Source organism: Haliotis rubra, unplaced genomic scaffold, assembly GCF_003918875.1.
Source record: "Haliotis rubra isolate DU_JTF1 unplaced genomic scaffold, ASM391887v1 Scf1719, whole genome shotgun sequence".
NCBI lineage: Eukaryota > Metazoa > Mollusca > Gastropoda > Lepetellida > Haliotidae > Haliotis > Haliotis rubra.
Window position 1 is genome coordinate 11,995 of NW_025765691.1, and position 23,106 is coordinate 35,100.

General features: G+C 42.7%; 5 protein-coding genes across 7 annotated transcripts in view; 3 read left to right on the plus strand and 2 right to left on the minus strand.

Moving 5' to 3' along the window:
- Nucleotides 1-1,352: 1,352 nt before the first annotated feature.
- LOC124272683 (acetylcholine receptor subunit beta-like) lies at nucleotides 1,353-2,528 on the plus strand. Its single transcript, XM_046707866.1, has one exon. The coding sequence runs from the start codon at nucleotides 1,353-1,355 to the stop codon at nucleotides 2,526-2,528; it is 1,176 nt and encodes a 391-aa protein (XP_046563822.1).
- Nucleotides 2,529-5,872: 3,344 nt separating this feature from the next.
- LOC124272685 (acetylcholine receptor subunit alpha-like 1) lies at nucleotides 5,873-7,045 on the plus strand. The gene has a single exon (XM_046707867.1). The coding sequence runs from the start codon at nucleotides 5,873-5,875 to the stop codon at nucleotides 7,043-7,045; it is 1,173 nt and encodes a 390-aa protein (XP_046563823.1).
- A 1,852-nt stretch (nucleotides 7,046-8,897) lies between these two features.
- Nucleotides 8,898-10,669, plus strand: LOC124272681. Its single transcript, XM_046707864.1, has 2 exons — nucleotides 8,898-9,047; nucleotides 10,380-10,669. Exons 1-2 carry the CDS (start codon nucleotides 8,913-8,915, stop codon nucleotides 10,584-10,586), a joined length of 342 nt encoding a protein of 113 aa, XP_046563820.1. The 5' UTR covers nucleotides 8,898-8,912; the 3' UTR covers nucleotides 10,587-10,669.
- Nucleotides 10,670-11,889: 1,220 nt separating this feature from the next.
- On the minus strand, nucleotides 11,890-16,624 carry LOC124272687 (biogenesis of lysosome-related organelles complex 1 subunit 4-like). The gene is made up of 5 exons (XM_046707869.1): nucleotides 16,447-16,624; nucleotides 16,041-16,112; nucleotides 14,807-14,908; nucleotides 14,279-14,398; nucleotides 11,890-13,328 (listed from the first exon to the last, which is right to left on the minus strand). Exons 1-5 carry the CDS (start codon nucleotides 16,591-16,593, stop codon nucleotides 13,173-13,175), a joined length of 597 nt encoding a protein of 198 aa, XP_046563825.1. The 5' UTR covers nucleotides 16,594-16,624; the 3' UTR covers nucleotides 11,890-13,172.
- A 6,300-nt stretch (nucleotides 16,625-22,924) lies between these two features.
- LOC124272689 overlaps nucleotides 22,925-23,106 on the minus strand; it is a 45,090-nt gene continuing 44,908 nt past the window's right edge. For all 3 annotated transcript variants that reach the window (XM_046707874.1, XM_046707872.1, XM_046707873.1), the window contains one exon: nucleotides 22,925-23,099. In XM_046707874.1, coding sequence (XP_046563830.1) covers nucleotides 23,016-23,099 — 84 coding nt within the window. In that variant the 3' untranslated portion in view covers nucleotides 22,925-23,015. The remainder of the gene's footprint in view (nucleotides 23,100-23,106) is intronic.

Sequence of the window (23,106 nt, forward strand, 5' to 3'; positions counted from 1 at the left end):
CGGTTCTTAGATCGGCACCGGTTGCTGACGATCCTTTTAAACTCAGCATCTCCTAGAAGTGTGCAGTGCTCTATCCAAGTGACTTCATTGGTACATAATGAGATGACGGTCTGTACAGATGACGAACCTGTTTTGATAAAGAGATAAGGGCTACGTTTAAGAGCCCCTTAGGAACTGAAAATGCTGGGGTTCAAGTTGTTTTAAATAGTACTTCAGTGTTATCATGGGCGTGACAGCTTTACGTGGTAGGAGTTCCAGAAGTGATGCAGGTTGTGGACGGTTTTCACCATCACGGGCATGTTGCTGACACAACAACAGTTATCAAGGCGACTTTGGGATTCGAACCCTCGATCCTTGGAATCTGGCCCTCCCTAGAGACCAAAGTGTGATGGGAAATCACCCGAATCTGTTAATTCCGGAAGTACAGAATGGTCAGACGCCACGAAGGGGCGAGTTGGTTCCACGTTCGGAATCAACAGATTCGGGTGATTTTTCATTTTTTAAAATGATGTTTCCTCCCATGTCATGGCTAAGCTCCAATTTATTTGTAATTTTGCAATACGACCTTAGTGCTAGGTCAGTTGTACGTGTAAATACAAGATGAGGATTACAGGTGAATTATCTGCTTCAAAGCAAATTGCATGACGTCGTCATGTTTTGAGTAAAACACAAAGCGGTGACGAATACGTACCTTTGTCAACTGTCAACTCTCTCACAACACTGTGTTAATTCTCCCTTCCAAAGAACAGTCATTCCTAATGACTGACTCGCGCCAATCAGTATGTTTTTTAGCAAACATTTACACTGAAAATTCCTGTTCGCATCTAATTAAACAGTACACAATCGTCTATAAATACGCTTACTGTTTCCATTGCTCCAAAGGTACGACAATTACACAAAACTGATGATCGATTCAGTGTCCATCTCTTGCTATAGCAGTGTTTTGTACGGTTTGCCTACACACAATTAAACACCCAACCAAACCTTGCCAATGATTCGATCTCAATGCAAACACTTTGTTGTGTGTTAGCGTTTAGCTGATTTCAGGTTCCCAGTGTGGATGTTGACATTCCACCTATAACACATCAATGTCTGTCCGACTTCATTAGTGGACAATGATTTCAACGGGGCGTAATGGTGCAGCTATGATAGCCTACAGCAGTCTGGGTTTGGAAGTCAACACATCGTTTTTCGTACTATGATACTCTTCAGGTGACTCCAACAGAGATAGTCTTTCAGAAAGCCCTATGTACAGCGTAGTACGTTACCAAGGCAACATTTATTTTCTCACAATGGTGATTTAAGCGTGACTTCAACAACGCAGTGGGTCTTTTAACCTCTCGGAATGCAAGATGGGTGCTTGTAGTTTGTGTTTGACGTTCCTGCTGGGTACGTATGTAGTCACGGCTAAAGGACAAATCAACAGCACAGTGAAGACAGAAATTATAGGTCTACGATCAGAACTTTTAAGGAACCTGGGGCCCAATGTACCACCAATCATGTCCGAAGGAAGTGCTATCAAACTTGAGTTATCCTTGAAGTCGCTATATATCAATAATCTCAACTCAGCGACGGAGACTCTCCATACCACAGCTTGTGTCCTTATGACCTGGTACGACAGGTCTGTCTCCTGGTCACCTGGCAACCATTCCGGTATCCAACAAGTACAGTTCGACATGTCCGAAGTGTGGACGCCCGTGTTGGTGCTCAGCAACTCCGTCGGGAATTCCGCCCCTCTCTCCACCACCGTGCCTGTCGTCCTAACGGCTGACGGGAGGTTCATGTGGCAGATCCCAGCGACGTGGGCCACAACTTGTACGATTAGCATAGAAAAGTATCCTTTTGACGAACAGTTCTGTGATCTGAAGTTCACGACAGTTGAAGGGCCCCTGCTTGAAATGACAGCCGACGCCAACGACGATCCAAAAAACGACGACATCGGTATTCTGCCTGACGGGACTGGTGAATGGGAGATTCGAAACTTGTCTTTGGTTAAAGCTGGAAAGGAAGGACAATTGCCCGGTCTACAGTATCGACTACACATGAAGCGGAGGTACCTGTTCCACATGCTGAACGTTGTGTTCCCGATGTCTGTGCTGTCGTTCACGAGCACTATGGTGTTCCTACTTCCCACACGGTCGGGAGAAAAGATAGGCTTTCTTATGGCTGTGTTTGTGTCTAACGCCCTCTTCCTCACCTACAACCAGGAGTCGATGCCTCACACCTCCAACTCTGTGTCCAGTCTATCGCTATATCTCACACTCATCCAAGTTCAGGAGTTTCTCACCATATTTGGAACCATCATGGTGTACATAGTGTATGATCAGCGAATGGTAGACCAAGAGTTGAAGGTGAAGGTCAACAAAGTACAGGTAACTCCGGTTGACAGTGCCACCTCAGATCTCAGGAAGCGCAGGTCTTTAAGGGATCGTTTCCGAGAGACCCCAGCTGACCGAAAACTGGACTGCATATTCTTTTGTATCTCCTTGTTCTTAGCTATTACGGCGTACATGACTATTCTTTTATAACGATGCAAGTGAAAAGAAACACTTCAGTTCATTGTCACATTGGCAATATCATCAGTGATTCACGATATGTAAAGGGAGATTATGTTGCCATGTCGTTGCAGTATATAGAGTTATCCCCCTTGATGTAAACGCCACTTCAGAATATCTGGTCATTCGTTTGAGAGGCATATAGGCACAGAAACATGCATTTGTACCTTTCATATTTAATAGCATCTATATGATATAAGTCTAACAAATTTCGTTTTTGTTGATTTTAAAGGAAATCTGAACGTGGCCGAAATCTTACTCGTTAAAATCGTCTGCTTCATCTTCGTTCATGAAGCATACATAACACTGATACATAGGAATGTTTCCAAGAGGTGACATGTAGAAAGTGTAAAGGCTGCCTGAGTATACCTAAAGGATCGCGATGTCAGCCAGGGAATGTTTCCAAGAGGTGACATGTAGAAAGTGTAAAGGCTGCCTGAGTATACCTAAAGGATCGCGATGTCAGCCAGGGCGACTTAGTTTCTGTAAACGCTGCCCGAAGGAGGCGTGGATCGTGGCTCACAGTGTCGATCTTTGAGTCGATCATCGATCATTTACCAATTTTGTTGAGGAAGAAATACAACACAGAGAAACCACCCTCAGTGAACACAAAAAGTGGGTGAGTGAGTCTGGTTTTACGCCAATTTTAGCAATATTATGGCGGTTGTGGAATCGGGTCTTCGGCGTGACGAGCGGACGCTTTCACCATAATCTACCCCACCGCCCCGAACAAATTGTCACTGGAACATAGTAATGTTTCAGTACTATGTACAACTCTCGTTACAAACTATCACTGTATATACTTTCAGGATATAAACATGATGTTTTATTGAACAGTGCTGTCTAGACTGAAATGATTGTGTGGACCGTATTGATTTGTATAATATATTTTAATATCGTTTTTCTGCCCGCTTGTTGTTTGGTTCCATATGCAGTAATTTCCAGCAATGAGGCAGCTGTCTGTAAGTAATGGAATCTGGACCAAACAATCCAGTGATTGACATTATAAGCGAAGGTCCACACCATCACGTTGGCATTCAATAAACCATGTCGCCGTGCCTGACCATCCGATCAATTCCGTTGTCACTTACGACCAGCAACCTGGAATTCCCTCGGGCTGTGGAAGGTTCCTTTTGACAAACTCGTGTGGAACAGTTCCAGATGATGTGCTTGAGAGATAAGAAAGTTGGTTTGATTAAATACTCGTGAAGATCGGGTTATAAATTGCCCTTCAGCAGCCCACGCTTGTTGTAAGAAACGACTTACATTATTCGGGTGAATAGGCTCGCTGACTTGATTGACACGTCATCGTCTCCCAATTGCCTAGATCGATGTTCATGCTGTTGATCACTGGATTGTCTGGTCCATACTCACTTATTTACAGACCGTCGCCATATAGCTGGAATACTGCTGAGTGCGGCGTTAAACAACAACCAACAACCATGGTTTGATAAACAGATAAAGATTGACTGTTCTAGCGGCATTAAATGGCAGCCTAGCAAGCTTAATTGACTTATGTACACTTAAATACGTTTAATATATTTCCTTATTTTTGGCCTGTGAGTTTCTATTTTTGTTGAAGAGTTTGTATACACATAGTAAAGGATATCCAAACGGGCATACAATTCTCAAGAAATAACGTAAGTATTACTAACCGAGCACAAAATAACCTTCACCAACCGCAATAGCTATCAAGCTTGTGCAGTGGAGGATCTCTACGTATCCTGCGATCCGTAATGTCCCAAACATGTGATTGAAATCTCGACTCATGCCAAGTTAGAATTGCTACCGAGAAATTTCCAATGGCTAGTGCATGGCAAGACCGAAAGCTAGCATGTCGTCCTTGAATACTGACCTTGTGCTTCAGAGGATGGTCATATAAATGTGGTACAACAACCCGGTCTAGGATGATGTGAGGTACCATTGTCCATTCAGATTTTGCCTGATCGTCACAAGGTCGGTTTTACAGTCATATGAGAGGCATCCGTGCGCCACCAATTGCCCCCAGATTCCGTTGCCCGTATGCAGTGTGTCTGCTTTGCCAAACATGAACAGAAGTAGTCGACTTCCCCATGACGTCACATTCCAGTGACGTCGAACTTGACATCAAATAGTTGTGCTACGTTGTGCTCTGGGGATAACACCATACCTCTGATAGGCCGTCTGACTCTATGCCCGGCCGATTATAGGCGAGTTCAGGCCGTTCTATTGGACAAACAACGATGTTGAAGCTACTGATTCTGAGTGGGGGTGTATCTTTCTAAGGACTTGTCACTCGTGGTCCACCTGAACGCTGACAACCATTAACATCATCAGGTTGTTTTCTGGCCAGTCGATGGCTGACAACCAACATCTACTGCAACAGCCCTCAGTACCATGCCAGCATTCTGCATACCGATAACCATCGTTGAGATGTTAAGGAGACCCGATATCAACATCGAAATCCATTGGGTTTCTAAGTTATCGAGCTATTAGAACAATTTATTGAAACTTCTTATTTGCTTAATGACGGGCACACGCATTGCAAATGGCGTCTTTAATCTTAGCATCTGCACATCTAAAAAGCATAGTGCGGGCATCAGAATCATCATACAAAAAACAGAATTATGATGTGACTACAGCGCAGATTAAAAGTCATAGATTTTGCAAAACATTTTTTCCATGTCCACATTTCAAGCACATGTAATTGCGGCGAGATAGACGACCGTGCCCATTTTTCTAAATACATGTAACGTCAATAATTCATCCGCAGCAGCATTGTACGTGGTATTATTCAAGGCAACACGTCCGTTCTAATGAACGATCAGGTATTTCTATTGAGGAGGCCATGCTAAACAGTCTGTCCATTATCAGACAATTACTCTATTCCTGTTTTCCAACTCAATATATTAAGATTTAATCCGGCCTTGTGCTTCCTCTATTCCAGTGTCACCTCTGGTGCACACACCTGCTTATCAATTCAGCACCCATTAGCAGCTACGAAGCTGATAAACTAAATGTTTAAACACGTTTTGCGTGTTCTCACAAAGCTGTAGTTCACGTGACTTTCCACGTATCAGTGTCTGTACGATCCATTAGCGGACAATGATTCCAACGGAACGTAATGGTTCAGCTTTGATAGCCTACAGCATTCTGGGATTGGAAGTCAACGTATTGTTTTCCCCACAATGATACACCTCATATGACTCCAACAGAGATAGTCTTTCAGAATGCTCTACAACGTGGTATTTTGCCAAGGCAACATTTATTTTCTCACAATGGTGATTTTCCCGTGACTTCAACAACGCAGTGGGTCTCTTCGCCTCTCGGAATGCAAGATGGGTGCTTGTCGGCTATGTTTGACGTTCCTGCTGGGTACGTGGGTAGTCAAGGCCGAAGGGCAGATCAACAGCACAGTGAAGAGAGAAATTATAGGTCTACGATCAGAACTTTTAAGGAACCTGGGGCCCAATGTACCACCAATCATGTCCGAAGAAAGTGCTATCAAACTTGAGTTATCCTTGAAGTCGCTATATATCAATGATCTCAATTCAGCGACGGAGACTCTCCATACCACAGTTTGTGTTATTATGACCTGGTACGACAGGTCTGTCTCCTGGTCACCTGGCAACCATTCCGGTATCCAACAAGTACAGTTCGACATGTCCGAAGTGTGGACGCCCGTGTTTGTGCTCAGCAACTCCGTCGGGAATTCCGGCCCTGTCTCCACCACCGTGCCCGTCGTCCTAACGGCTGACGGGAGGTTCATGTGGCAGATTCCAGCGACGTGGGCCACAACTTGTACGATTAACATAGAAAGGTATCCTTATGACGAGCAGCACTGTGCTCTGAAGTTCACAACAGTTGAAGGGGTCCTGCTTGACATAACAGCCGACGCCAACGACGACCCAAACAACGACATCGGCTTTCAGATTGACGGGACTGGTGAATGGGAGATTCTCAACTTGTCTTTGGTTAAAGCTGGAAAGGAAAGACAATCGCCCGGTCTACAGTATCGACTACACATGAAGCGGAGGTACCTGTTCCACATGCTGAACGTTGTGTTTCCGATGTCTGTCCTGTTGTTCACGAGCACTATGGTGTTCCTACTTCCCACACGGTCGGGAGAAAAGATTGGCTTTCTTATGGCTGTGTTTGTGTCTAACGCCCTCTTCCTCACCTACAACCAGGAGTCGATGCCTCACACCTCCAGCTCTGTGTCCAGTCTATCGCTATATCTCACAATCATCCAAGTTCAGGAGTTTTTAATCGTGCTGGCAACCATCGTGGTGCACATAGTGTATGATCAGCGAATAGTGGACCAAGAGTTGAAGGTGAAGGTCAACAAAGTACAGGTAACTCCGGTTGACAGGGCCACCTCAGATCTCAGGAAGCGCAGGTCTTTACGGGATCGTTTCCGAGAGACCCCAGCTGACCGAAAACTGGACTGCATATTCTTTTGTATCTCCTTGTTCTTAGCTATTACGGCGTACATGACTATTCTTTTATAACGATGCAATATTATGGTTGCTGTTGGTGGAAGTTTGTTGTTTAACGCCGCACTCAGCAATATTCCAGCTATATGGCGGTAGTCTGTAAATGATCGAGTCTGGACCAGACAATTCAGTGATCAACAGCATGAGCATCGATCTAGGCAATTGGCATGAGCTTGACCACCCGATCCCGTTAGTTGCCTCTTACGACAAGCAATGGGTTGCTGTTGACCAGTTCCAACCCGGATCTTCACGCGTAAAATATTATGGCTAGATGACTGTTGTCCATTTTAAAGAGTTCAGACATAAAGATGAAAACGTCTTCTGACCAGCTTTATACTTATAAATACCGATGTGCTACACACACATGCACGCACGCACGCACGCACGCACGCACGCACGCACTCAAACACACATCGAGGCGGGAAGATCTTGGTTCTAATTGGCCTTCAGCAACCAAAGCTTTTCAAAATGGCGACTCACCGTATCAGGCTTGCTGACTTGGTTTAAGCATGTTATCTGATCATATCTGCTTATATCGTTCAAGTGTCAATGCCTGGAATGTCTGGTCCCGACTCGAGTTTTAACAGATCGCCACCGTGCAACTGGAATTTTGGCTGAAAGGGTGAGTTCTGACGGGGTAGTCATTAAATATCGACTTATGCCTTTAACGTCTCTATGTGTATGTTACTGATAATCACTGTCTGCTTTGAGTACGACCAGGGACCGGTGGGGTAGTCTACTGGTTAAAGCGTTCGCTCGTCACACCGATGACCCAAGTTCGATTCCCCACAGGGGTACAATGTGAAGCCCGTTTCTGGGGTCCCCGACGTGATATTACTGGATTGTTGCAAAAAGCGGCGTAAAACTAAACTCACTCACACTGTATGACCCACGGTTGTGACAGACGTGACCTCAGTGCGATCTTATGGGAAAGAGGTTGCATTGTGAAGCACCAAATGTGCTTAAGGGATCTCAATAGTTTTCAGGTTTCAGAGGTGATTACCTGTTAAATCATGATGAATACTATGTCATCAGTTTTAATGAAAACTCTTCAAGGGGTAGATTTCCATGTCATACAAATTGAATTATTTTTCAAGCTCTCTCAGGCTGTTATGGAAGCGTTTGAATGGTTTCCCGCTTGTGTTTACATGCTATATTGTGCTACCTTTCCTCTAAAGGAATAACACTTCTTCGGCTGGGTTTTCCCTCGTTTTTTAGGAGATCCTTCGACCCATGTTGCTTTAAATTTGGTAAAATTTATCGGCGTCATTTGTGAATTTCCCGATTCAGAAGATAAAACAGTAATTTACTTTTATTATATTGATAACATGATTAATAAAGAGCTAAATGTTTTCAGACTTCGCCGTTTTGTTTTAAATGAAATATTAAACCATGTCTGTATTTAAGGCAATAAATTCTTTCTAAAACACTTGCATATTGATACTGGGTATAGAGTGAGTGAGTAAAACGTACATTCAGAATATCTCAACTTTCGTCCAATTACTAAAGTAATTATATATCTTTCAAATTGAATTGTGTGATATGAATGTTAAGCACACTGACAGGAAATTTGCAAATAACATATCTTATACAGTGTAGATTAGAATATGTATACATAGATGGCGGTATTTCTACCTTGTACAATTAAGTGTCTTTCGACGACAACCAAAGGCAGTGCATTATTATGGCAATTTTTCACTGCTTCTGCTTGATAATTAGATATCTTGTGCATCCTTCGTTTCCATAAGATTTTATCCGCACTTGCTAAAGGACATCAAACCAATTGTTTTCCATACTATATATCAGAACTTTTCTTCCACATAGAAATACAAATGAAATAGTGCTCATGGTCCTAGATCGAAATGATTGTTGACACGAAAACATGACTTTCGTCCATGATGCACGAAAACCGATGACGTCATCGCAATTGTTTGACGTCACGTTTCTCAGGGAGATCCAGTCAGTCAGTGTGACGTCGGGAAACAGACAAAAGTACACGTCGGCCAATCTGCTTCAGGTGGGTATCTTAACTTTCCGTGTTTTTCGGGTAATAGTGAATTTTTAACAGAGGATTAATTTCCCTTGTGAATTCTTCTCGTGGAATGTTATGCTTAGGGGTACCTACTTAGGTTATTTCTTTGTTCCGGAAAATGTAATATAGATAGAGGATCTATTCCACATCTACATGTTGGTAAACTGGCAGGGGAATCCTACACCTAGAATATATACTCATGCCAATAATGGTTGTCACCCCCTTCATTTTTTTTAATTGGAGAGGGTGTGTGGGGTTGGGGTGGGGAGTGACAACCATTATTGGCATGAGTATATTTGTCCAACCCGTAAACAATGTAGAGGGGGAATGAATTATTCTCTTGCTGACACTGTCGAGAACCACAGTGTGCAATATTCGAAAACTAGTTTTAATTAGATCTGGAAGATAATTTAAATAACATATATGTTTTAAATTACATCTATGATGTTTTCAGTTGAATCTGTGAAATTGCCAGTTATTCAAATGTGTTTTATATTGAAGTATGTTACAATTTGAGCATCAGTGGTATCTCAGTTACGTCAATCGTCTAGCGTGGAAATAACCAAGCTATCATTGTGAACATTATGGAATATATTCAGTATGACATACAGGAAACAAAGGACACCGTACACCTGTTTAATGGTGAATGAATAAAACAAACAAGAAAAGGATATTTGAGAGTAATGAATGTGGTGATGATACGGGTATCCTTGTAGTTGTTGACCTAAGATTTGCATTGTTCCGTTTCCGCGTCTGTTCTAATCCTAGTAACGTGTATATTTTTTTTATTGATATTAAGTTTTGTCAGATCAAACTTTCAGGTGCAAATGTCCTTTTGCTCTTGTGCGTGTGCGTGCGTGCGCGCGCGTGCGTGTGTGTGTAAACAAAGATTAATGGTTTGAAAGTAAAAAATTCCACACGCAACCCCAGGCAGTTACAATTTGACATACAACACCCAACTAGGCCCGCCAAAATTTACAGATTCATGCACAAATCCGGTTTTATGCTTGACTCAAAGCCTAGGCTTACTTATAGGGCCTACATAATCTGAGAATGTCTCCGAGATTAAGGTAACCTCGGACACCTGTGTGGGGGCGGTGGGGTAGCCTAATGGTTAAAGCGTTGGCTCGTCACGCCGAAGACCCGGGTTCGAATCCCCACATGGGCATAATGTGTGAAGCCCATTTCCGGTGTCCCCCGCCGTGATGTTGCTGGAATATTGCTAAAAGCGGCGTAAAACCAAAACTCAGTCAGTCAGTCGGACACCTGTGATCTGTGGATCATCACCGCATCACCATCGTCCCCGTCATGTTGCAGATGTCGGAGACTGCGGTGGCAACGTTCAACTACATGGCAGAGTACCTAGCCGCCATGTACAGACACCTCCCAGCTGTTGTCACCAGAGTCTGCAACGTGGTCTACGACACCCTGGGGTCAGGCTCAACGTTAGTCGTCCAGGGGACCCAGAGTGCCAGGCGACGGATCAGCGCCATGATGGGCTGGACGACAACCAAAGACAAATGATCCAGTTCGATCCAGTCTGATGCAAATCTCCCTTGTCTGTTGAACGGAACACATTGGGCTAATGGCATGATTAAACTTTGACACAGCCATTACTGTTTTATGTTCTGCTCCGCGCACAATAGAAGATGCCTGTTGTGCGACAGCTGCTTGTTGCCATACCAACCAAACCAGTATGTATATATACTTCATTTAGAAGTGTGCCAGGGATATATTTGGATGATAATGGACAGAGTATTAAACAATTGATAATGTTTAAAGCGAGGTTGTGAGTGACCTTGCTTGTACGCCTATTACCCATTGATACAGCGACATCACAAATGTATATGACAATGATCTATTGGGGCTTCTGTTTGTCTACCACACTCAGCAATATTCAAGGTATATGCCAGCGAACTGTAAATAATCGGGTCTGGATCAGACACACCAGTGATTATGATTATTATGATGATCATCATGCCATCTATGTACAGAGCCCAACCACCCCATCCGTTAGATCGCCTCGTACGTCCAGGCGGTCTTTTCTAACCCACGGTCCGTGCTTGGCTGCAAATATTTAATACGTACATAACAAACAATAACACCAAAATATAACAATCCATTTGGACATTTAATTTCTAAAACCGGTCTTCTACAGTCCAGCCAGGAACCTCAAGTCATATCTACCGTATTCCTGTCACTCTGGCGTATTCTCTGCTAAAAAAGATTGAGACCCACCCGATTTTGTCGTGACTCAAAGTAAGGACTCATGACATATTAATAACGAGTGAGTGAGTTTAGTTCGCCGCTTTCAGCAATATTCCAGCAACATCATGGCGGGGGAACACCAGAAATAAGCTTCACACATTGTACCCATGTGGGGAATCGAACCCGGGTCTTCGGCATGGCGAGCGAACGCTTTAACCACTAGGCTCCAATAATAATAGGAGTACAATGAAAGAATCAGGTGGCCCTTGCGTTTTTGAGCAGTGAAGGTGAGGATGGAGGAACATTCGTTTTTCAACTTATCTTGCTTCGACTTCATTTCAGACAGCCGCCACATTACTGGAGTATTTTTGATTGCGTTAAACGAACAAAACAAACAAAACTCAGATGCATTTTTTCTCATAAACGATGGATCAAATTCTAGTTGATGACGAAAACTAACTTTACAACACCCAGAAAGATGAGAATCTTGTGCTTTAATCTTGAATAATTTATTTCATCACAAAAAGAGGCACAACATATTTTGTATGTGCCTTGTCCAGGCGACAAACGGCCAGACCATGACATTGTCACTATGGACAGAAAATGCAAACGAAGAATCTTCCTCTCATAAATTTATTTTCTATTTCATACAAAAATATACATGTACTCACACAATATGGAGTAAACAAGGGGTATTTTGCAAAGTAACACATGTCAACTTGCCAGTTCTTTACACTGACATGGCACTTCACCAATCTCTAGACAGTGGTAAGTCAGCATACTGAGGGTTTGCATATTGAAACATGCATAGAACACCTGCAGGCGCGCAGCAAGCCAGTTTTTTTTGTGTAAGCCCGATAGGTTGCAAAGCTTACATTCAGATAGTATTGAGGGCTTGACCATGCTTTCTAGCAACAATCATGTGTAAGCCTGGGCTTTTTGTTTTAAAGGTAGCTATGCCCCTGAACACAGTGGGCGAAGTCGGCCATACGTACTGTTACATCGCATACCAAGCTATCATCATGAGTTACAAACATTGTATTTGGATTGCCAAGGAAACTCTGCTTATAGTTTGAAATATGAGCTAAATCTTTTGGTGCAACCAACTCTTCATATTCCTAATCCAGCTCAAGGTATGTTGTGACTCAGTTGGAACAATTACCTCTTTTCATCCCAAACAATTATATTATGTGGTGACTTAATAAGGACAACCAACTCTTTATATTCACTATATTTAGTTCCAGGTATGTGGTGCCTTGATTAGACAACCAACTCTCCATGTTCCTAATACTTAGTTCAATGTAGGTATTAACTTATAAAGAAGAACCAACTCTTCATATCTACAACATATTTTCCACCCAAAACAGTTCTCTGCCGAAGGTGCCCAGAGCACAGCGAAACTCTGTATTCCTAAACACCTTCAGACGGTACAGTGTTCTCGCTTCATGAAAATAATCTTAAAATGTGTGTCAACAAGATATTCAAAGTTTAATTCATATTCAAAAAGCATAAAAAAAGTTTAAAATCTGAGACAACATCTTTGCTTGACTCGCCTTTCTTCAGAACAGACATTTTTACACCCTCACGAGAGGACACACACTTTGTTGATATCCTTTTGGTGAGTCATTTCCTTGTTCTAACCTGCCAGCACTATAAAAATAGGTCTTTGAGCTACAAAAGGATCACATCATTATATGTGTACATATGCACACACTTTCATGTATATACACATGCATTCATTGACACACCTGAGCTTGCATACACATGCACACCTTACCATGCACACAATGCTGTAACTGAACATGCACACACACACACACGAGACACACAAGACACACACTAGTTAATCACAGGAATGTAAGGAAGACCTATACAGCTCCGTCTCACAATGATCAGGACTGATCACGTCTCCCCAGCCTCTGCTGTTGATGCTGCTGCCTCTGCTGAAGGAGTGACATGTTTCTCTGGGACCACACCCAGGTAGTCGCTGGTGTGGAATATCTGGGGCTGAACAAAGCCTGGCTGTTTGGACCGCCGCTCAGGATCCTGACTTCGTTTCTGTAAACCAGAGATGTTTGCTGTTAATGGATGTCCACATAGCTAATGCCACGGAAACAGTGTACACTGTTTGTTTGTTTAATACTGTACTCTACAGTACTCAACCTGTATGACAGTGTTTCTTTAAATAATGACCCTTGACCTCACAATCCAGTGATCAACATCATGAGCACTAATCTATACTGACTGACTGACCGACTGAGTTTGGTTTTACGCTGCTTTTAGCAATATTCCAGCAACATCACAGCGGGGACACCAGAAATGGGCTTCACACATTGTACCCATGTGGGGATTCGAACCCGGGCCTTCAGCGTGACGAGCCAACGCTTTAACCACTAGGCTACCCCACCGCCCACTAATCTATACAAATTGGGACATGGTTTCACTGATGTAATGGACTTGGCAAATCTGACCACCAGATCTTGTCAGTAACCTCTCAAGGTCGGCATGGGTTGCTGAAGACCGATTCTAACCTTCATGTGTTAGATGGCCAGGGAATGGTCATGTGATATTGCTCTTATGGTGGTATATGGCTGTTTCACAAACTAGCTAGGTTGGGTTGGTTTGAAGTTGAACATAATAAATATAACAACTATAATGATAATGAATATTATTAGTGTGGGCAGCACTGCAAAATATACCCCCTAACATCTAGTGTCTGAGAATTTAAGAAATAACAGTTTCACAAAAATTCCAAACATCTACCTGCACCCTAACAGTTTTACTACCAGTACCTTTATATCTGCTCTTAAAATATTGTGTGAAAATCAAGACCAATACACAAAGCATGCTCACAGGAAATGAATGGCCCTCTGATTCTATCAATATGCAATCATCATGCAACCACCCGATCCCCTTTTTCTGACCAGTCAGAGATCCCTGAGATTAGTCCAATTACCCATCCTTCATCTACAACAGTAGATAACCAGGTACGAAAGTGCGCCACTCACTGGACTGACGATGGAAGAGATTTTCTTCATGAAACCACCAAGAGATCCAAAGTCGTCTTCCGCCTTGCTGACCAATTCGTCCATCTTGCCAACACTCTGCTTCACCACGCCCACAAATGCCTGTCATCAAGTAACATTGAAATAAGACACCACTGTCAAATCTACATCTGATGTCCATACACAAATTGAAAATGGATTCAAAAGAGATACAGCAGAGTGCATACACTGAGATACCGAAATTTTGTGTGCACCTGAAACACAGGCAATTAAAGGCTTGGAGGCCCCAAGACATATAACAAAGAAAAATGCTCGAGTCTACACTTATACTCAAGTGATGTAACAATTTCTGCAGCTGTAATATCGTCCGATATCAAATCTCAACCTCCTCCTACAAACCAAAGCAAGCCATTTAGCACCACTCTGCATGAATATTGGATTTAACTCACAGCCAGCTGTACAAGAGGATATATCCTTAAATGTATTACAACCAGGTACACAACACTCTGAGGCAAGTAAGTGTATCTATACCTCCAGTTTGTCAATCTTCTCAAATATGATTTCCATCTCTGCACACTTGCTCTGGATGTCAGGGACTGTCTTGTTGAGACACAGTGTGGTATCGCTCCGAATCTGAAACACACTACTAACTGAGACACAGAGCTACAGATAACTGTTTGGGTCATTGAGTTATGTACTCGCTTGTGTTCATCTCAATTGGGTATCCTATTTTTTCTTTGAGTAACATAATAAATTGTACCCACCTCACTCAAACTCAATTGTGAATTTTGCCATTTTCCATTAATTGTAAAAATATAATAAAGTTTAAATGTTGGCTTACGTGTTTGTTATATATATTCGATCTGTAATATGAGAAACGATAAGAAAGACTGCAAGTTCCATGTGTTGAAATAGAGCCTCTCAATATACCTCAGTTATTTTATCCATCCACCGGTACTCAAGCTAAGATTTGACATTTGTGTGTGTATGAATGTGAGACCAAATTTATTGAATATTTACAAAAATTCAAGCGTACTTGTAAGCAATAGACTTAATAGGAATTGAGTTGTTATATAAATATTTGCGTAATTTATACAGGTATGCAGCTTATCTGTACCTCTGGAGACATATGTATGGGTGAGTGTATACTTCGTGGCCTTAATGAACTGACAGTGTTAGCATGTGCTCACTGACCTGCATCACAGACAGGTTTGTGTCAGCTGAGACCATGTATTATATGTCTCTGCTGTTAGTATGTGAAGTACTCTATTCACTTGAGTTTGTCCAGTTTTCACTTTATCATCCCCAGTATATGGCAGCATTATGCCACACAGTAACAATTATACTATAACAATTCAGGTTACACAGGAACCATGTAGGACTCTAATTATACACTTTGTCATAATCTCAAAAGTTATGTCATGATGCAATATGTTATTAAGTACATGAGAACAGTTACACCTAAGTCAGTGAAACACACACTGACTTAAGTACTCATGTACTAGTAAAAGAAACACAATTTCACAGTTCAGTTTCAAACCATTTGTGATCTTCCGGATACTAACTACATGACCTCATAATAATTTGATTAACATACAATGGCGCTAAAATGTCATCAGTCAGCCAGCTGGTGTTTATAGACTTATATTTATAAAAATATCATCAACCAATTTGCACAAGCCATGCCTCCCCTACCGCGGATGGACTTACGCTCCACAAAACCAAACAGAAACAAAGACAAACTCATCCATGTTGAATTTCTCACCATGTCCACAAGACCACAGAACTCGTCCAGTTTAGTCAGCATGTCCTCGATACTTTCACTGAACTTGCCTTGCTGAAACATATATCCACCATAATAAATAATTATTGCATATAGTATTACAAGTCTCTGCTGTGAGTATATTAAGCCCATAATATTTCATATTTAATGCTTAACAAATCACATGCAGCTGATCACATGCAAATGTTCCAGATCAATTAGGGAAATTCTCAGTGCAGTAATTCACGGTACGACAATTACATGTCGTAAACAAACAACCGGTTGGTCTGCGCTATATGGCAACCTACAACAGAATGTGTCATACTGCCAAAACCCAAGCTTCCCCTCATCTCTATCCATAACAGAAGGGGTGGTAACCACGCCCCTCTATCAGTCTGTCAGTCCGTACCTCCCGGGTGAGATCAAAGCTCATGTATTTGCTGTAGTCGCTAGCGAGGTCCTCGACGAGCTGATTGTCGTCCATGATGACGGAGTCTGGTGTGTTGGATCGCTCATCGATCTCTGATTTCACCGATGTTTCTCTCTGGAGTTCCATGGTCGAGCACCTGACATAAACTTCCGGGGAGACATTCAAAGGGACATAACTCTAGTTGTCTTACGTTCACGCAGACCGGGACACTACTGTCAAACCTGAAACTTTGGTCGTATCGGGCACTTGGGAAAATAACAGAATGCAGCAAATCAACAAAACAAATTTCGTTTGTTTGTGTGTGTGTGTAAAGGTAGGATATATATCCCACATATTCTAGAAGTTTTACTGTACATTGCTCGAATTAATATATTTGAGAATATTATAATTTAGCAACTACCTGAATGTTAAAAAACCCCACATAAGCTGTCATGATCTTGAAATTGAGCTTTGGCGTCACTGTGATGGAACTAAATTCCACATCCACCCAGCCTGCACATGTACGCAGTTAAGACAATTATACATCGACGCCAAGGTTTTTTCCACATCTCAACAACCATGAATATGACACCTTAATTGTTGTCACCGCCGAACTCTAACCTTTGACTAAGTTAACGAAATCTGTGTACTCAAACACATGGAAAGAAATGCAACTTCCGCTGTAATTCCTCCTATACATTTGTACAAATAAGCCTGAGGTCTGAAACTGCTGAAACATACACTTGACCTGACATAGATGGGTACCAGGAAGGATGGTATGGTGATATGACGTAAATCTTCCCCCTTTTCATAAAGAGGACGCAATGTAATGTAATGCTTTGATGTAGTTTTACTTTGTGGATTATTATCATTAATATTAATTGGCGATTGAATGAATAATAATATGACCTACACCTTGCAACATATGAGGTATATCAAGAGAGCCTGAAATAGATCGTGTCTGGATCAAACACACACGTTATGAGCAACGTTATATGCAGTTCGAACAATCACTAACAACAACAACAACAACAACAATGACAACAATAAAGGTATTAAAGGTCGCAATATTAATCATGTGTATTATCATAATGCGCCAAGTCCACGATTGAAAAGAGAGCATATTTGTCGTGCGCCAGGTTCGTGAAGTGGAAGTAAATTCACTGCCAAGTTGAGTGAGTAGTAAAATGTCTGAGAGTCTTTGTCCCCACTCACCAGGTAATGTATATCCCCACCCCAGCAGGTGTACCCCCGGACCGTACATTCATGACATACCAGCAACACACCCCTACAGCCCCTCAGCACTTTTCGCGTGACAGATACGTAGATACCATCACACTAGATGGCTGGTTGGGAATATAAACGGTCGGTGATTAATTTAGTCTTTGTCAAGAAATTAGCGAAGTGGAATTAGCTGAGTGTATCTTTCCTAAAATGAGGGTCAGTATCGTCAGAGTTGAAAGAATCAGCGAGGTAGAATATACCCGTCGACACCGCTCGTGTGATTACAGATGTTCTTGTGGGTGCAGTGTTAAAGGGTCGATCTAGAAGGCTGCTTCACGGTGGGTTAGTAATCCACCCACTGGCGAGATGTAGGGCTGTCACACAAAAGATCTTAGCGATAAGACATAACTTCCATAGTTTGTTTCGCACCTGTGAGTGAGACACCTATTTGAGATAGCTGGTATCTAACGTACGAGATCGAATTCAATGGTGATGATCTGTGTTCATATCATTACTGTCTAATCTCCTGATTGTAATATATTGAAAAGTTTGCCTTGTTTCACACGAGTGAGTGAGTTTAGTTTTACGCCGCACTCGGCAATATTCCAGCTATATGGCGACGGTCTCTAAGAAACCCTGTGATATCAGAAATATATAGCGGTGTTTTTTCATCTCATGTTGTTTTCATTATCATCTTCCCCTTGGAAATCAACAGGTATGGTGGAACCTTTTGTGTGGAGGGTCACGCTTGGTATGAGCAGTATGCAGTAGGCCGGAAGTCGTCACAAATGACGTCACTTTGATCACTTTGATCACTTTGACAAAATATACATCGACTAAATGCTATTGACTGACTGACTGAGTTTGGTTTTACGCCGCTTTTAGCAATATTCCAGCAACATCACGGCGGGGGACACCAGAAATGGGCTTCACACATTGTGCCCATGTGGGGATTCTAACCCGGGTCTTCGGCGTGACGAGCCAACGCTTTAACCATTAGGCTACCCCACCGCCCTAATGCTATTGTAGTGAGTTTAGGTGTGTAGGGGGTACTGTTCTCGTGTCTGTCAGATACCATTTGTCTTACAACTCGTTTTGGGACGTATCTTACTCCATTTTTATCGCGAAACACTGACAATCGTAGTTCTCAGATTATCGACTTGAACTGCCGGGACTATACATGTATTCGTGTTTAGTGCAGTGGGTAATGCTGTTTTAAACCACTAGCAATATTCTTGGGGTGGGTTTGCGAATAAAATTAACTGTCAAGTCGAGTCTTTTAAAAGAAAGAACTGGCATCTTATAATTTCTCCAGCTAAATGGGAGTTTACAAAATAGGTAAACGTGGCCGAGGGTTCAGATCCTAGATGTGATCCATTTCTCAACTATTTACGTGTTCTTGAATTACGTGAAAATAGTTATTGCCTATGGTACGGTGCATTATGGAAAGAAAGCTTTATGACTTTAATATTGTACCCATGTGGGGAATCGAACCCGGGTCCTCGGCGTGACGAGCGAACGCTTTATCCATTAGGCTACCCACCGCCCCTGGCATGGAAGAACCGGGTGTTCATAACCTTATTTAGAGCTGTACATGAAACACGCACCTGATTTATGAGCGTAAATATGATTAAAAAACAACAAGAAATATATGTATCTTTTGTCAACATTCACCGAGCATGGCGGTATCTCGTATTGCTGACGCCCCAGTTGGTGGTGACACGCACGTAACTATACAGATTACGGTGCCACACAGATAAAGACAAGCCAAGACGTCTTATCACCAATCTTATGTCACATAATAAGTCTGCAACACAAGGTAGAATTCAACGCACGCATGAACTGTGCAGGTGCGCGCTGGCTCACAGGGAATAACAGTACATGACCTCCGTCTGTTTATCGCGGGACTATTGACTAAACCAGTGAGCTCCGAAGGCGTAAGGCACGATCTGTATTACGCTGGAAGATTTGAATGTGTCTGTAACAATCAGCAGAACGATGGTGTCTAGTATCTGTGATGGAACCACACGAAGCAGGTGTATCCAGTCACGACAACGTTGCATGGACGGTGTCAGGGTGTAGAATGTCGTGAAGTACATGGGAGGGAGTTGGTGCCGTGAGTGTTCTGCTAAATCCCCAAATGCATCGGACATGTTCTGTTATTTTCTAATCTTAGTTCATTTCCTTCAAATGAATCGGGAGAGTCATACATGCAACGAATTTCAACGAACGTGAAGTGTAACTGTGTTGGTAGCAAGAGGTGTTGGACCAAGAATTGCAAATGCTTTAAGAACAATCTTCTGTGTAAGAGCCGGTGTCATTCAAGTCTCAAACAAGTAATGTACACGATATGCAAAACTCTATGTTGAAACTGGATAAAAAAAGTGGTCACTTTATTTTTTGTGTTTCTTTTTTTAACTTAAATGATTTAGCCATTTGGTCAAATGAGAATTTTAGTCTTTTGACTGACTGAGTATGGTTTTACGCCGCTTTTAGCAATATTCCCGCAACATCACGGCGGGGGACACCAGAAATGGGCTTCACACATTGTACCCATGTGGGGATTCGAACACGGGTCTTCGGCGTGACGAGCCAACGCTTTAACCAATAGGCTACCCCACCGCCCTAGTCATGTGACTAAATGACTGGTTTGCCGGTAACATATATACGGGATGTGTTCCGTGTTCCACACAATAATAGCTTTCCAAATCATTTCCAGAGAAGGAAAGAAGAAGGAAGTGTATCAAACGCGAATACACCGTAAAGCACCCTGGCAGAAACATTGCCACCCAAGGGACAACTGTCCTCTAGACATTCACTGAACCGGCGCATAAACAGCAACCAGCTGTTCTAGTGCTGCCGGCTGATATAGCAATCGGGATGGCCCTTTCATCTTTCGACAAAAAACATTTTCCTTGCTAAAAAAACTATCACTTTAGATCAGTATGAATCAACAATATATAATTCAAAATTCATATTCATTCTTAAATACCTCGTGAAGCTCAGCATTACAACTGCTAATATTTAGAAATCCTTGCTTGTCAGAGGCCAGCTATAACGGGATCGGATGGTCAGGCTCGCTTGGTTCATGCATGTCATCGTATCCCAATGGCGTAGGTTGGTGCCCACAGTATACCAATCACTGGGTAGCCAGGGCCATACGCGATTAATCGATGATCGCCAGCATACAGTTGAAATATTGATTGGTGCGGCAGAAGTGAGTGAATGTGGTTTTACGCCGCTTTTAGCAATATTCCAGCAATATCGCGGCGGGGGGACACTAGAAATAAGCTTCACACATTGTACCCATGTCTGGAATCGAACCCGGGTCTTCGCCGTGAAGAGCCAACGCTTTAATCACTAGGCTACCTCACCGCCCCGCGGCAGTAAAGAACACACACGCGCTCACGCACGGACACACACACACGCACGGACGGACGGACGGACACACAAACACATACGTATACCGTGATATCGGGGAGGTGTCTGGCTGGGGAATATGGTTACATGGTGTCTATTTTTCTCTTCCTTTCTGTTATTGATTCCGTCTATGACGACGACACTGATGCTTGTCAACCTCCCCGACTACATCCCCCGCTCTGACAGCGTGGGTGGATGCCACGTTCATCATCTCGTGTTGAATATCTTCAAAACAAAGTCAACTATCATAACTAACACCTGCGTGATTCCTTTCTCCAACATCAGATACGTGTCTGTCAAGTCCCCGCGGCAAGCAGCACGAGTTAATGGGCTCCATTGTTTCCGGTTAATGATGACGATCTTTGATATGCGAATTTTCTAAAGGTCTTAATGTAGAAAATTTCCATTTGATGGATGCTTCAGCGTTATAAAGCTGTTTTAACATATTTGACATTTGCTTCTAGGGTCTTTGGTCTCCCATGTCTTAGAAATGGTAATTTAATGTATACATACGTATTTTCCGCATTTAATGATGGCATATGTTATTGATCATCTGACATCTCGTGCTGTAAAATCAGTGGTTACTTTTAGCTTGTACTGTCTCTATTTACATTGTATTAAGTGCATTTACAGCTTTTGAAAGGTAGCAACTCCGATACAAGTAATTAACACCAATACCAAACTATGTGTACAGTGGTCAGCTCACTGTTATACCCTGAACAAGTTGTGTCTTCCTCCATGAACAAAATTGAACTTCCTCCACGAACAACGTTGGTCTTCCTCCATGTACCGCCTTGCAATCCTGCTACCTCCAGCAGGAAGAGTTAGTGAGTGAGAGTTAAGGCAAACGCCACAAAGAGTACTATCTCAGTTGGGCCGACTAGTCAAATTTGGTTTGTAAATCCTAAAGTGAAATAAAATATTTGCAGTTTAGTGTGAGAACAAACTAAATATATTCCCAGAATTTCAAATGGTCAGTGTGAAACCAAGTGGGTATTTGGGGGGGTCGAGGTGGCTCCATGTTTGTATTGGGACTGAACTTTGGATCCGATGTGGATTGGGTGGTCACAATGTATGATCTAGTTCAGCTGAGTGTGTCAAATTGTACCTCGACAGTGTGCAACTTATAACCCAAAATCCAGATAATGGAATTATAGGAATGTTGCACCAGACACCATCCACTCACTCACTCACCACCCTGTTGTATGTGGAGGGACCTCATGCTGGGCCACGTGTCTGTAAGCATACAACGTTGAACGCCTAATGTATATGTCATTACAACGCCCAGGTCACAAATCAGTTGAAGGTAATCAACGTTGGTCACGGAGAGTCTTTGGATGGGTGAACGTGTTTGGCAACTTTGCTTCTGAGAGTTTTTAGTCCTTCCCAACAACAATGCACACAAGACACATGTGGTCTCAACCTAAGCAAGTTTGTTAAAACATTCCCTCTGTTCACCCAGCAGTGACTGGGTACCCGGTTGGATAAGATGACTCTGAACCTTCTGGAGCCTCACAGGATCTTTGGATCGCAAAGATCAAGCAACAATCGGAGCCTCACGGGAGGTCAGCCATCATCATCATTGACCAGTATTTGACAAATAGATCATATTACCGTCTGTGTAAAAGCTCACAATTCAAGAGAGAGGAATGGGTCAGTGAGTATGGTGTAACGCCGCTTCTAGCAATATTCCAGCAACATCACGGCGGGGACACCAGAAATGGGCTTCACACATTGTACCCATGTGGGGAATCGAGCCTGGGTCTTTAGCGTGGCGAGCAACCGCTTTAACCATTAAGCTACTCCATCGCCCCTCAACAGATAGGAACAAAGGTGAACAAAATCATTTATGTACATGATTTATGAAAATAACTACAGCATTGATTTAACCCCACTCCAGGAAATGATCATGGAGATGTTTCCGGTCAAGAGGTGGTAGGCATGGTCAAGCTCTCGAGACTGTCCATCGCAGCGTCCACATCGGGAGGAGGTGGAGCGTCCACAGTCATCTGAAAC